Source organism: Rhyacophila brunnea, unplaced genomic scaffold (genome assembly GCF_057557595.1).
Source record: "Rhyacophila brunnea isolate RB1 unplaced genomic scaffold, BYU_Rbru_1.0 scaffold_18, whole genome shotgun sequence".
Classification (NCBI taxonomy): Eukaryota; Metazoa; Arthropoda; class Insecta; order Trichoptera; family Rhyacophilidae; genus Rhyacophila; species Rhyacophila brunnea.
In genome coordinates this window covers 10466193-10482143 of record NW_028232837.1, presented here as the reverse complement: position 1 = coordinate 10482143, position 15951 = coordinate 10466193, and the positions used below count along the sequence as shown (strand labels likewise).

General features: G+C 33.4%; 1 protein-coding gene across 1 annotated transcript in view; it reads right to left on the bottom strand.

Annotated features, from left to right (window-relative positions):
- The window catches only part of Sol1 (CUB domain-containing protein Sol1), a 1020319-nt gene that overhangs the window by 259383 nt on the left and 744985 nt on the right, over positions 1 to 15951 (bottom strand). The window contains exons 7-8 of the mRNA XM_085945617.1: positions 6344 to 6432; positions 2124 to 2237 (exon numbers count right to left, since the gene is read on the bottom strand). Coding sequence (XP_085801743.1) covers positions 2124 to 2237; positions 6344 to 6432 — 203 coding nt within the window. The remainder of the gene's footprint in view (positions 1 to 2123; positions 2238 to 6343; positions 6433 to 15951) is intronic.

The window sequence follows — 15951 nt, the reverse complement described above, 5'->3', positions numbered from 1 at the left end:
ACGTCTATTACATCGCGTACTCTTGTCTGCATCCTAATCCAATATATATAAAATAATATAACTATTTAAATAAATGCAAAATGGTGAAACCCCGTGGAAAAGGCATTCTGAAGAGAAAACTTCAAATAAAAAACCCAATGTCCCCTAACACACAAAGTGCAGTGAAACTTGAATATTATGCAAAATTATTATTATGTAAGATTTTCTTCGGGTCACTTTTAGATCCGTTCCGAAATCTGAATTTTCTTTTTTTTGCGAGAAAAACACCCTCCTTCAAAATCAGCGAATAGAAAATTCGGGCTGGAGTCCGAATTTCAAATCTTACCTCTTCAAAAAAGGTTAAGACGGTCGGTGTATATTTACGTTAGTTGGAGTGCTGTGATATCGTAGAAATATCCACTGCAGATTTTATTAACAAGTTTAAAAATAAACCATTATAATATTTTATATTGTACCTTATAATATAAGTAGTCTAGTATCAAAGGTAAAGTTTTTCTATAATATTATGTATATTATTATGTGATTTGATACTCGACGACCCACAGTCATAATTATGATTCATACAGTTTTCTTTGTTATATCACAGCAGTACCTACTGTCATCTCCCGTCAAGCACGAGATCGAGAAGATGCATTCTCCTTCTTCGCTCAGTATGCTGGTCGTCGTCTGTTATTTGGGACTCGGGAGTCATCAAATAAACATCTTGGAATGGTCGAAAACGGTGATTTTGATTTGACTTATACTTTTGGTTATTACATTTTTAACAATTTTGCGGAGTCCGAGATGAATGTTTTTTACAATTCCAATCTCTAGATGCATCTGCCGCCAAATTTTTGCATTTTTGACATCGCTACCTACCCTTTCAGCTGCGAGCACAAAATCTGTGTACAAATGCAACGTTGTCAGTATTTTTTTAATAGCGTATGGACAAACAGCGTTGCCAGGTATTTTTTTCTCTCGTAATCAACCTTTACTATGAGGTAGCTCGAAAATGGTTCCGTTGTCTCTAGACTCTCAGAGGAGACATCTCCAAATGGGGACAATTCGGGGGTGTGACACTACATTCTAAAAACATTGTAATAGTTTTAACGAAAATTTAAGCAGGGTATAATATAATAAGATAGATATTGCATAGTACATTTTTATAGAGCGTAGAGGTTATAAGTAGGTATACTTGTGTAAATAATGGAATCTAGATAAATTAATAATGGAAATTTCAGAATAATTATCATTGGTAGAAAAATAGTACAGTTAGAGTACTTACAGAATTACATTATTGATAATAATTATTTATTTATTAATTATTATATTACTTCAACCATAGACTAAAAAAACCCTTTTTATATAGAGATGGGTCCTGAATGTATGAAATTGAAGCAAAAACAGAACATCTGGTCTACTCATTAAGTGAGCTACAAATCACGTTTAAACCCGCAACCCACGGCACCAGAACTAGTTCTACGCGAGCACAACAATCCATGTTTATCAAATATCATCTGTAACGAAACAGAGTGTTCAACTTATGTTTTTTTTATATTGTTGTGAGTTGAAAATATTTATTCAAATAAGCATGTGAATCAATGGCTGACATTTATCACCCTGCGGCGATGCTACAATAGTGATATACGTGCAGAATTTTTCACATGGCATACCAACGCGAGAAGGGAAACCTGACCGAGAGAATTGGCGCTACTATGGATTTGCACTCTTAATAATTATCATTTGGAGATTGACAAGTTAATACAGTAGAGTATATGTTTTATAACTTTTCACTTTTTTGCACTTTTTACTACATCGATCGGCCTCTTTGCCTGATTACCTCGCATAAAATTAGGTCAATAATTGATATTCACTTGTACTCATATACTTATGTTCTTAGTAATAAATGAATAAATATATATGTAAAAAAATATGTTTAGAATATTTTACAGCATTTTCATCCTAGAGCAGGAATGCAAAGTTATGAAGCATATATGTACGTTGATTTATCCTTTTTTACAACACTGGTGATTAATTTGGAGCATCTCCAAAGCGACTAGTTTAGTAATTAACAGCCACGGTTTTCATTCGCTGCAAATGTATGTAAACTCAAAACATAGTAGGTAATCAAATTAAAGACTTACTGATTTCTTCGAGGGGTTGAAACTGGAAGCTTGCCTTAAAGCCCTGTCCTGGCCACTCGGAGTTGGCGGTGAACTCGATGTGCAGGTCGGAGCTGGTGGACAGAACTTCTAATTCTGAAACAAGTCGAACGATAACAAGTTTAGTGCACAGATGCGTTTTCGAGTTGCGCCAAATTTTGTTTAATATCGTCACCTTACTATTAAAACCTCGTAAGTCTGTTTGAGAAGAATGTTGAATAAACATAATAAAAATACTATTTTAAACACCTCTCTAATCGATGAATCTGCGAACACTGGTTGTGAAATACGAGGTTTTAATCATTATGTTTGAAACCACTAGACCTACGAGTTTTTCAAATTTGTCGATAGATGGACAGCATATTAGTCTAAAGAACCGAGGTTTTGATATGATTTAAAATGGTTTCTTGTTTAAATTTTGTCGAAAAAACTTCATTTTTCCATAGGTACTATCGGACTTCCGAGGTCTTAATAGTAAGTTGACGATATAATATAAAATGTTATGGCAGAAAACACTAACTGAGTCGCCTAGAGTCATAACTCACATTTTGCAATTTTGTCATTTTTGAGTTAAATATACCAAGTTATTCTAATTAAACCATGTGAAAATCGTTGACAAAGTTGACTGTTGGTGTCCAATGAATAATAACGTAACCTAATCTAATCTAACCAAACATACCTAGCTCTATTTCTTATATATGTTTTTTAAATAATGTAAATTGACTCACTCACTCATTAATATTCAAATGAGTTCAAAACTTTTCTTCTAATTATAGAAACAGTATTCTGGAGATTATCATCTCAAAACTTGATTTTTTAAAAATAATATGTGAGTTATAACTCTAAGCAACTCATTACTGGAGACTACTAGTTATGAGTAATTTGACTTTCAAGTTTTTCAAAATGGTTTGTCGTGTGAGATTATTAAATAATCGTAAAATATATGACTTTAAAAAAAATCGTTACTGTTCGGTTACCATGAATACAGCGGAAAACACAATTTGAAAATACCCGATAAACTGGAGTATTTGTTAGGTTAACCAAACCTAACCAAACCTAATCTAACCTAACCTAGCCTAACCTAAAATAACCCAAACTAACCAATAATCCAGTACCATATCGGGTATTTTCAAAATGTGTTTTCCGCTGTATTCCTGATAACCGAACAGTACCAAAAAATCTGTTCATCACAAACCTTCAGTCTGTGGAGGCTCATAATAATATGATCTTATTAGGATCGGACATGGTCAAAAGAAGAAGAAAAAGAAATAATACTATTATAACCTAGTAACAAAAAATATTTTCGCCATAACATACCTAACACCATTTTGGCTTACCAGCTTTAAATTTTCATATTGTAAAATAAAAATCTGCAGAGTAAATGACACGATAAAATATTTTTACCTTGATTCAACTTATTCTGAGATCGTAATAGTTTTTATTAAATTAAAATGAAAGTTTAAGTGAATTTAGAAAGTCTTCTAAGATAGATTTTGTTCAATTTTGGATACTTAACCATAAAAGTTATATTAATTGAAACAATCTGAGCCCAGTCAGAGAGAGTTAAGTAATATCGACACAAACGATCGCTAGGTGTGATACTTCGTACGTAAATCGAAAAGCTAGTTATGTAAGTAGCTTTAAAGTATCTCCATAATTTACGCAAGGCCTCTACGGTTCCGACGATAATACTTTAATCGTCAGTCAGTAACTGCCTAAAAATTTACGAGCTTTTTGAAAATTTCGTGAAAAATTAATTCAAAATGAATTTTCGGAATATTTGAAACACGATCGGTGACATAAATAGAATATTGGTTTAAATAATTTTCGTCGTTAAGAAAAAAATCTTTCGTAAGTATTATATTTTGTTTTATTATTGCGATGAAGCAAATGATGCTCACAGATCAGTTTTAGAAATTTAAACTACATTATTTTAATATTAATACAGACTCATTAGTTAACGCTGTTAAATTCCCAATACGTTACAATTGTTCCCAGAATGGACGATTTTACACCTTTTGAGTATAGTATTTTTATTGTTTATAATTATGAATGATCTATTATTAGGTTTTGACAATTTATACGCTTCTCGAGTGTATTATTAATTGTGATAAGGTAGGGCTTTTTTTGTTTTTGGGTAATTTTTTGTAATATTTTTTATTGTGATCCTTGACTTAACAGGTAGGTGATAAAGTTTTTACCTATTTTATTGTATTAATTTGTTATTAAAGTTAGTGTTAATTATTGTATTCGTTGTCAATATGTTGTTGTTTACTCTGTCACACTCTCAGAGTAATAATATAGAGTGGGTATTGTTCGATAAAATGAAGCCGTGTTTCTTGCGTATAACGCACAATAAAACCATCATATTGCTTCTCGGTATGGCTACGAAATTTAAACATAACATCATCATCATCAGCCTTAATCTATCCACTGCTGGATTAAAGCCTCTACAAGTTGGTTCAACTTCTCTCGGTCCTGTGCATTGCGTTGCCACATCCTTCAGCAGAACTTTATCATTTCATCGATCAAGCAGCCTCTAGGTCTACCTTGTAAACATTTTGTACCTCTTGGATACCACTGGATGACTAAATTTGTCCAATGATTGTCCCTTCTTCGTGCTATATGTCCAACCCATGTCCATTTGAGGTTTTTAGTGAACTCTAAGACATCGCAAACTTTTGTCTGTTTCCTTATCCACTCATTCCTTTTATTGTCCTTTCCTGTTATGCCCAGCATGCACCTCTCCATACCACGTTGTGCTACTGTGTTTGTGTGTACTTGTGTTTTTTGATCTCTCTTTTACATAGGGTCCATGTTTCATACGCACATATGATTACGGGAAGGACAGACTGGTTGAACACTTTGCGCTTTAGGCACAGGGAGTGGTCACTTTTGAAGACATTGTTCAGGCGACCAAAAGCACTACAGCATAGCCATAGCCTTAAAAAAACATCGATTTATTTACAAATTTTAACCTGAAATAATATTATCAATACGATTTTTATGTTAGTAATAAACGGACAACAAATTACCCAATATTATTTATTATTTTGAGCTATTTACAAAATATGACAGTCATGTATTGTATAAAAATGTATTTAATTAAATCTGTGAAAATATTGATCATTTAACTAGTGGTGTTATTAAAAAAATCCGCATCAAAATTGCTGCAAACAAATCAAATGATGGCGTCCGATATTATTTATCGTATTAATTAATTTTTCAGCGGAATATTTGAATTATGAAAATAATTATGTGTTGAGCACGGATAGTAATTTGAATCATTTTTCAGCAGAATAATTTAGTATATCTGCAGTTTTAATCTGATATTTAGTATTTTATGATTTAGTCGTGTTTTATAATATCTTTATCATCATCTACTGCTGGATGAAGATCTGCCCATAGTTCTCTCCACTCATCGCGGTCTTGAGTTCTTGACTTAACTTAATGAGCACGTCCATCTATCTGGTTTTAGGTCGTCCCTGTGGACATTTAGTGTTTCTTGAGTATCATTGTATGACGGTATTTGTCCACTCGCTAAGAGACCATGTTCAGCTTATTGCCATTTCATCTACTTAACGACCTATATCACATCGCGTTCTCTTGCCTGCTTCAGAGTCTGAGTCAGGAGTTGAAAGCGATGAACCTAAGAATTATCCCGTCATCCATACGATGCAGTATACTTTTCAAATGCCTCAATTGGGGTCCCGACAAAGCCACCCGAACCTAAGCTGCCAAGATATTATGCCGCCCAGATATTGCCCCCAAAATTCGATATTGTGTACTAACCTTCTTAAATATTCTAAATTAGAAATACAACTACAAAGGCATTAACTGAGTGTTAAAAGTTGATGATTTTAAGATATTACTCTACTAAATGCTGCAACAGATTAAATCTTAAATTACACTGATTATCATAAGTATGTAAATTTTTATCGATAATCAATTCGAAAAACCAAAAAAGCACTTGTTTTATAATATATTTTTGTATTTTTTCCTGGCAGTTTTGTCTAGGCAAATTTGTCCGGGCGGTATTGATGAGATCGAGTTATAATAATAAAGCATGAATTAATAAATTATGAAATAATGAAAATTACGTGACAAAATCTGTACATCTAAAAATTCTCCCTATGATTTTAATAATAAATAAGATGAGTTTATTGGATATGGATAATAATAATACTTTATTTTTGACATACCTGAGAGTTCATTACACAGCACGGTGATTGCTGGAGACATGGAGCTTCTTCCATCGAAGACTTTGATGATGTCAGCTCTGTTTAGGCAACTGTAAATGAAGAAATAAAGAAAATCATTAGTGAATTATCAGTACTGAGGATTACTAGGATTTACATTAGGAAACAAAGCCACAGCCACATACATAATCAATAATTATTGCTAAGAAACAGTATTCTCCGACAATAAGAAATCGGCGATCACAGAAAGTTGCATGTCTACTAGTGGCGGCAATCGTATCCGGAAATTTGTACGTAAACAGTTCACCGGAGGACACTTATTCGTGCGCCGCAGTGCGTGAAACATGAGTTCGTGTAACATTTAATCAAATGACGAGTTCTTCGTTGAACATTTCACCGTGGAGTATATTTGTACGTATGCTACAATATGTGGCAAATTTCATGAGATGTCTTTACTAGGTTAGGTTAGGTTAGGGTTAATCTAATTGGAACAGTACTATTTGCAAACTATTGCCGCATTTTGTAAGATACGTACAAATGTATTCCACGGTGAAATGTTCAACGAAGAACTCGTCAATTGATAAAATGTTATACGAACTCATATTTCATGTACTGCGGCGCACGAATAAGTGTCCCACGATGAACTGCATACGTACAAATTACATGTAACCGGCGGCGATTCGTGCTAGAGGCGTGTTTAAAAAATATATATCGCTCTTATTTTAGATGCGACTCTTTTTCTTCTTTGAAATTAACCAAAAGTTTACTAATAATAATTATAACATCACTCCTAATTATTTTAGACATATTTTTTATTATAAAAGCCTTAAATTATGTAAATTGACATATCATTTTTTTTTAATTAGATGCCTCTTTAGGAATCGTGACCTTAACCAATATATGAGACTGTATTTACGGATTGCATTCTTTTGATTATTTTCTATGGCATTGAGGTATGAACACCATACTTGGAGACGTCGCGGAGGCTTTGAGGCTGTATATATGAATCATTAAAGTTTTTGGACGCTGGACAGTGTGACAAATATTAAGGTCTTCAAAAGAATGGGAATGGACCTCAGTCTCTAGAGCTACCTAGTATCAAATCCAGAAAACGACAGAAATTCGGCCATATTATGAGAGGACAATAGAATAGCGTTCACCAATTCTTTAACTAAGGAAAGTTTAACGGTAAATATGGCGGATGACGGCGCTGCATTTCACGGCAACATATGTGATTGCTACGAACTATTCCAGGTAATGATAGAGAAAAGTTAATGGTGGCTGATATTAAATAGGGGATGTAACAGTAAGAATATCAATTTGGAAAAAAATAGTGTCCGCAAGGGAACGCTGGAAAGTAACAGTTAAATACAATAATATTATAATAAACAAAATGTTTTGATTCGCTCAAAACCTACCAAAAAAATCCGAGATTAACAATATCCGGATCCCGAGAATGACGTTAAAAAAGTGATTTAAAAAAAGCGGCAAATTTATATAACTTTTTTAAATATTAAAAAGATTACATTTTCCATGACACATTTGATCCAGATTAGAATTAACCCGTTTATCTTTAGAGTTAAATTGCTAAGTAAAGTAGCTGATAAAATAAACTTTATAATGCTTAGACAATATTATAAAATATAATATACAAGTATACAATTTATTAATCCGTAACCCTTACCACATACGTATTAGAGTTGTTTGACTAAACTAACTAATATTCTGACGATAGCTAGTTTGTTTAACGATATCAAGAATTAAATAACTCGACGAGCTTTGTTTGATGTTTGAAATATTTATTAAAACATACACCAAAGCGGTTTTTAATATGTCACTGTCAATGAATTTGATATACAAACGTTATACAATAATAATTATTATGTAAGTGTATGAATATGAAATTTAGTTCGGATAATGGGCGATTTTCATTACCTATAATAATATGTTATATTCGTGGAGTTTCTACCAAAAGTTGGTAAGTCAATAATTTAGGTATTTGTTAATAACGGATTATGTGTTTATATTATATAAATACGTATTCAAGAAAAAATATTCAAGGTCATCCAATATTTAGAACATACACATAAATCATAAAGAAACTGGCATTACGCCTGTTTGGGAGTCATCACTGTGTTAGTCATAGTGTCGTGGAGTTAGTGGTTGCTCCGATGGGGATGGAAGAGCGAGCTTTATTTGCAGCGTAAACAGTCGATACAAGAGCATGTTACAGTAGTATTTATGTTACAATACTTATGATACTGTTCTGAGTTCCGAGTCTTGGTAGAATGAGATTTTGTGCGGAGCGATACAGAGACTGGGATACTAACAGACCGGGATCTTATAATCGACTGACATGTCCAATGAATTATGATACGCTATTTATTGACGTAGGTACTCACAATCAAAACAATATCTTGGAAAGAATATTTAGGAAATAATTATTATATTTGAGTCAGTTTGCGTCATCGGATATAGTTGAGTATGTGGAAAAACGGATATGCAGAAATTATCATTGCAGTCAGCTATTTACTGAGTTTGCCATAATTGGACACTACGGGAAATCGATATTAAGGAATTTATAATTGCGTTCAGTTATTTAATATTGCCGATCAATACGCTGAGATGGATTGAGTTGTTTATCCCATATATATGTTTGTTGAATAAATTAAGTTTTTACCTGTTTACCTTAGCGTATATTTTATATATACTTAGTAAACATCTTACAATCAAAATAGCTATATCACTTAGCTAAAATATATTTTAAAGTGGCAAATAGTTGTCCGGTTGAATCAACAACAATTCGCTCCTGCCTATAATACCTATTAGCTTTTGGTAGAACTTACAAAGAGCTTTGGCCCAGCAATAAAGCTACCTAACGTATTATTTCTTACAAAGCAAAGAGGTCGAACCTGAAATATTTATTCTGACCTTACAAAGGTCGGCCAGGCCCACAAAGGCATATTGGATGGCTTCAATGTCTTAATATTTATTTATGACATGCCGCCATTATTACTTCAAAGGAATAATGTTTCATTCACTGCCGGGTATTCATTTTTAATATATCTTCATTAATAGATGGGAAAAGTTTAACACAATACTAGTCAAAGCATCTTGAAGGAAACGTAACCACGCAGCGATCAAAAGACTGTTACATCACGTGTTTACCTATACAAATACTAGGTATTCATAATTGTCAAAAAGAAATACAGAACATCTCTATAAAAATCAAGAGAATAGGACAGCACATTTATTTATCTCTTTCACATGATATGGAGAAAGGCTTGCGATGACATTCATTCGATAACTCTCGACCACACATCCCATTTATTTGTATCTTCAGTAAAGTTTCTTGGAATATTTTATTTTAAAGAGATGCCTTCGGACGGCATCCATACAACACCATTTATCGTGTAACTTCTATTGATAATTTTACTTCCGTAGAGTCTGTTTTAAATTTAATTAATATAAAGAGTAAGGTAAGTACATATTTGTATACATTCACTGTCTCTGCGGACCAAAGATCACGAAGTCCAAATTGTTAGCAACCTTGTTCTTTTATTTTGATGCGTTATTTCGTTTTTTCGTACACTTACAATGCATTCAGATATAATTACTTTTATATTTCTACTGATATTTATTCATACTGTCCGTCAAATCTACATGATACCATGATTTCACGACTTGATATTAAGAGTTTATCGAATCTTTTTTTTACCTTTGAGTACTAATTTATAGTATTTTCATGATTCTACTCACTCTTGATACTTTACATAATATATTATCAGTCTATACCTCATTCTATTATTCTTTTTTTAAATACATTATTTTTTTCTTTCTTATCTGCTATATGACATATTATTATATCTTCTTAGAAGACTCATATTGATTATAATATATTAGGTTCCTTGACAAAACAGAAGATGACAAAACAGAAAATGACAAAACAGAACATGATAAAACAGAACATAATAAAACAGAACATGACAAAACAGAAAATGACGAAACAGAAAATGACAAAACAGAACATGATAAAACAGAACATGACAAAACAGAACAGTGACAAAACAGAACATGACAAAACAGAACAACGATAATTCTCTTTTATGTTGATAGATTTTTATCAGCACAGATTCTCAATACGCCCTAATAAATCAAATTATGTACCTAATTTTTGCATTCCTAATCGCTATAAAGCCTCAAATAAACGGGACTTTGCCGACAAGCTTAAGATATCTCATCTTAATCAATATATTATGTTCAAAATGATTAGGTGACTAGGTACAACGAAATAATAACCTAACCTAACCTAAATAGATTCCACGAAATACTTCGATGTCACAATATACTTCCTCCAAAGTTGCCGCTCTATGGTAACAAATAACCTAATGCAGAGTTTAAGCAGCTAAAGTAGGTTTTCATCCACCAGTGGATCGCTCTCTGCGTCAATGATGATAATAATATATTGGTAACCTTCCAAGTAAAACTTAAGTAAGTACTACTAAGTAAAACTTCCGAGCACAATATGTCGTGGATTTCCAGGGTAAAACCAAGTGTCGAATAAGCCCTATTAAAACACTGGTTAGATCAAGTTTACCTTTTATACAGCATTTTTTACATTTTAAATTATGTAGACTTAATATTTAATTTAATATTTTAGATCATTATTTTCAAATAATAATATTAAAATGCATTTTTTATTAAATTTTATTGTTTTAAAAGTAAGTTTGAATGTTCTTGGGAAGCTTTTGGGGACCAAAATAACGTCAAGTTGATTCAGAAATTTATTTTGTCGCTTGTGATGTTTGGGTCTGTGAATCTTAGCATCGCTGCCGACAATAATACTGCTTTTAACATTTTGTTGATGCACTGTAAAAGAACATACGTACTGTATTTTATTTTCGTTTTTTCTGAGTACACAGAGGTTACTTGAGGCGTGTATTTTGGCTTATGCAAAAAAAACTGTTTGCGGTGTTGATGTTACATAATGTTTTTTGTATTGGAATAAGTTACTTTTGTAACAAACGCTAATTTTTAAGTTGATTTTTCTACTAAATTGAATGCTATTAAGTTCTTCTATACAAAAAATACTTGTTCAAAATTTTATCCTTTAAATTTAATTCTGGCATTCATAACTAATTTTCGTCAAGTAGTGGAATAAGTTCACTTTGAAAATACACCCCTCACTTATATAGATCATAACAGGGAACTCAGAAATAATGGAAACTGAAATACATAACGGGTAAGGCGATAGTAGGTAACCGATTCGAGTAAGGAAGAATCCGGGTTAAACTTACACACGTGCCAAGAATACGTTGTATGTCGAATACTGAAAACTGCTCTCGATTTATGCATTTACGCTCATTTAATGTTGGTGTATTACACACACTATTGCACGTGCATAATGCGTGCTTCATTTTCGTAGGACACTCACACATTCAAAACCCTGCATCAAGATGCGGCGTATTGAATATAGCCTATCGGTATTCTATTTATTATCTGTTCTGTGGATAATACGTACTGTTGTAGTAGGTATGTATTGTATAATAATAATGTATATTTTGCTTGTGGTCTGTCTATTTTAGTTGCAAAGCAAAATAATTTATTTTCTCTCTGTGCATGTAACCCATAGACACGTCTTACATTCCCAGCCGAAAATAAATCAAAGTTTCATTACGCTATTTAGCATTGTCCCGGAAAGGCATTCAAGAAAAGTCCGTAGGTGGGTGGGTGGTGGTGGATTCCTGGCCAACTTCCAAAGCGGGTTTCTTCGCAAAATGTTCGATGAATTAACCGAGAAGTTGTACGTATTGCCGGACGCCTTCTTAGCAGACTCACAACCAAGAGATAACGTTGTACACTGCCAAATATAAATTGGATTACACGACTCCGCGGATGAGTGAATAAAACGATTGATTGTGAGTACTATAAAGAATGCCAGAAATTAATTATTTAATTAATTATTTGAAATTATACTTCTTTAGGCGCGTTTTGAGAAATCAGATCAGAGTGTATTTTTGGGGTGTGACATGTAACACATAATTTATTTTTTCACCCAAAAATAAACGCACTCGATTGGATTCGAACCACAGATTGTTCGGTTTTCAGCAGAACGCACTACCTTTACGCCAAAGTATGATACTCCAATCGGGACGATTATACAGTATAATATAATAGTTTAGAATTGTTCCGTTGCCTAGGCAGCAAATTTATTATTGTCGGCCAATTGTAATTCCTTACGTAAACAAACGATTAAACGTCAGTTAGTAATATAAGTTAAAGTGTATAGAAATAAACAAACAGCGTTCCAATAAGCGGAACTCTTTTTATCCTTTTTTTTTTTTTATCCTTTTTCTTGAGTGTGTAAATTAACAAGATAATTAAGAGCTAGTCGAAGAATCTAGGTTATCACAAGTTTTGTTTTTGTTTTGTTACGCCAAAGAAGTATAACTTCTAACGCGCGTATATAATTACACACACCGATTTTTTTACCTTTCACTAGTAGCCAAATTTTATCTTATTTATCTTATCTTATTTTATCTTGTAATTATTTATTATTACCTTGCATTCTTTTATTAAGTTCATGCAGGTGCTCAAATATATCACCTGCCATGTACGCAAATTTAGCTATTAAGTAAGTAAGTTTTTTTAACCCATTGCAGACAGAATTAATTTTTCAGGAACACTTAAAAAGGCACACTGATTACTAAAATTTATATAATTCATGTATTATTCATTCAATTCAAATAAATCTTTTAAATATTTATTGGTTTTGAATTTTTCTATTAAGTATTTACATTTTAAGTAAGCTTTGTGAATAAGTTTTTTGGTTTTTTTAGCCTTTTTTTATACAAAATGACATAGATAAACAGTCCATGATAGAAGTAGGTAATAAAAGGAAGATATACTAAAACTCGAGCTAAATATAATACTCTTCAAGATATTTAGAAGATGGAGGGCCATTTTATGTTTATTGCTGTCTCAAACACCTCATACCTAGCGAACTGATCATTATTTTGACAAATTTAAATAAAAATAGATTTTACAAATCAAATATTTCTTAAAAAATATATTGGACTGTATATACTCGTAACTAATATCACAAAATGATAGCTACATATATTATTAAGTAATTTCAACTTTAAAAAAATCAAAATATGATTAATTTTTTTTGATTTTCATCATGTCCTGCATCCTGTAACACCAGCGCCAAATTGGCGCCGATAGGGCGCGATGGCCCAATGCACCGCGGCACACCTAGTATCGTCTCGCGGGACACCGGTTGCTGAGCACTGATATATATGACTGACAATGTTTAGTGTGCACTATTTATGGCGGATTTTAACAGCTTTCTTTCACCTTTTGCCACTGGTATGTATGCATACACCAAATAAAGTAAAGTTAATATAAAGGTAGTAAAAAAATAATATGATCATTGGTGTAATGGTTTCTTATCATTTTAACAACTAAGTATTTTTTCCCCAGACCAATGCTTAGAAGTTTTCGAATGAAATGAATTACACGTACAAAAGTGATATTTTCTAAATACATATTATAACACTGACCGATTACGACAGAAAAAAAACCGCCACATTTAGTTACGACTTATCGAACAAAGAGTAAACGTGGGGTTGATTGACTACCGTTTTCACCGTCATGTGACCTTGGCTTGTCAGAAAACATACACTCACCCGCGAACAAACAAACCCATCAATATACGATAGCAAAAAGTGAGGTAATAAATCGTGACTTTCGTCTAAAAATAGGCTTTCTTTTATTTGCTGTCATTATCGTTATCGTCAGCTGGAGTCGATCCACTAGCTTCTTTTACTCTTCGCTGCCACGTACGTGCATTGAAAATTATGAGTTTGTCTATCCGGTGGGTTTTGGGTTCCACTGTATGACGGCATTTGTACAGCGGCTGTCCACTCGCCGAGCGACATGCCAGCCCATTGGCATTTCATCTAGTTAAGAGCGTACATAAGAAATAATCCCTTAATGTGTCCGCACACATGTTTTCATCCCCCGCACAGTCCTCACACAAAAATATTGTAAAAGAAAGTTTCCTTTGCCAGATTTTAGTTTTGCTCGAATGCAGTGAATAGAGGTCGAGTGCGACTAACGCGAGCACGCAAGTGTAATTTTACGTCGAGCGGGATCACTATATCCGTCCCGTTCTATCGCGTACCAAAGTATACGAAAAGAAGATACGTAGTTTAGTGTTAATCAATGACCACCTATGTGCCGGGTCCTCTACTTTTCTTAGTCTTTGACAATATGTATCAACTTGCAAGAAACATCGTCAGTACAGTCTTATAGTAGTCCTTATTGTGAAAACATCACAGTTCTTAAAATATTTTTAAACGGTAAAAGTGTTCATCCCAAAAAGCAGTAATCATAATAATCATAATACGATCATATGGGCCTCCACAGAGTACAGGTTTGTATTAACAGATTTTGTTTTTACGAGAAATGGAAGTCAGCCACTTGCTCAATCTATTAGGTCCATATTCTGACTCATACACAAATTGAAAAACAATATCTGTACTTGCCAGACCCAGGATTCAAACTTGGGACCCACGATGTTATAGGCCGACGCTTAAGCCGCGAGGCCACAGTGGGCACGTGAGCAACCGTACATACTTGTTCTTTTCTAATGAGAAATGGCGATTGGAGATCGCCGCCTTGACTCCTGACAGCTAAGCAAGGCATTTTTGACTACACGATGGATTCGCTGACATGGTTTATGAGCTTGACATATCACCCGACTGATGTGTCCATGTGCAGAGAACTACATGATGCAAGTCAAATCCTCTGAGAATGTGCGACAATGTATTCCGAAAGGGAAGATATTATGCTGTTTCCAACTTGCTGTTAGTATATACCACACAAGGGCCTTATTTTGTGTCTTTTTTACTGCTACGTCAGAAGTTATCAAAAGCGTCAATTACATTGAGCTTCTTTACGAGCTGTTTGTTGGCGAATTTATACTCTGCCTGTAAAGTCGCCCAGTGTAATCATCGAAATGTTAGCTTGTTTGATGATTACACTGGGCGACTTTACAGGTAGATTATAAATTCGCCAACAAACAGCTCGTAAAGAAGCTCAATGTAATTGACGCATAAGGCGTGAGGCCGATTGGGTTCAAGCGGTCCAATTAACAATAACTAGGCCTGCCTCTATGTTGTACCTAAGTCCCAACGAAGATGAAGAATTTAAATCATAATAATAATAATTATGTAACGTACTTTAATCAAGATTTTGCGTTAATCAATATTAAAATGTCTCTTATAAACGTTGGCTTCTTTGTTTAAAATCGTTTGAATTTGGAACGCTCCAATGGTAAAATGTAAATAATAACCGGAAATCAAGGTGGCGTCACAAACTACTAAACATCGTACCAATACCCAACTGTAATTAAATTACCTAAAGGTTTCTCACTGTAGATTCATTATTTATTAGAAGATCAATCATACTATGCTATGAATTTGTATATCAAACGTCTCAAATGGGTTAGGTATGGAATACGAGCAAATGAATATTATTATTATATCAATAGCGAGCCTTGATAAATATTTTGGGATACGGCACTGCTCATGTGGCAATGTTTT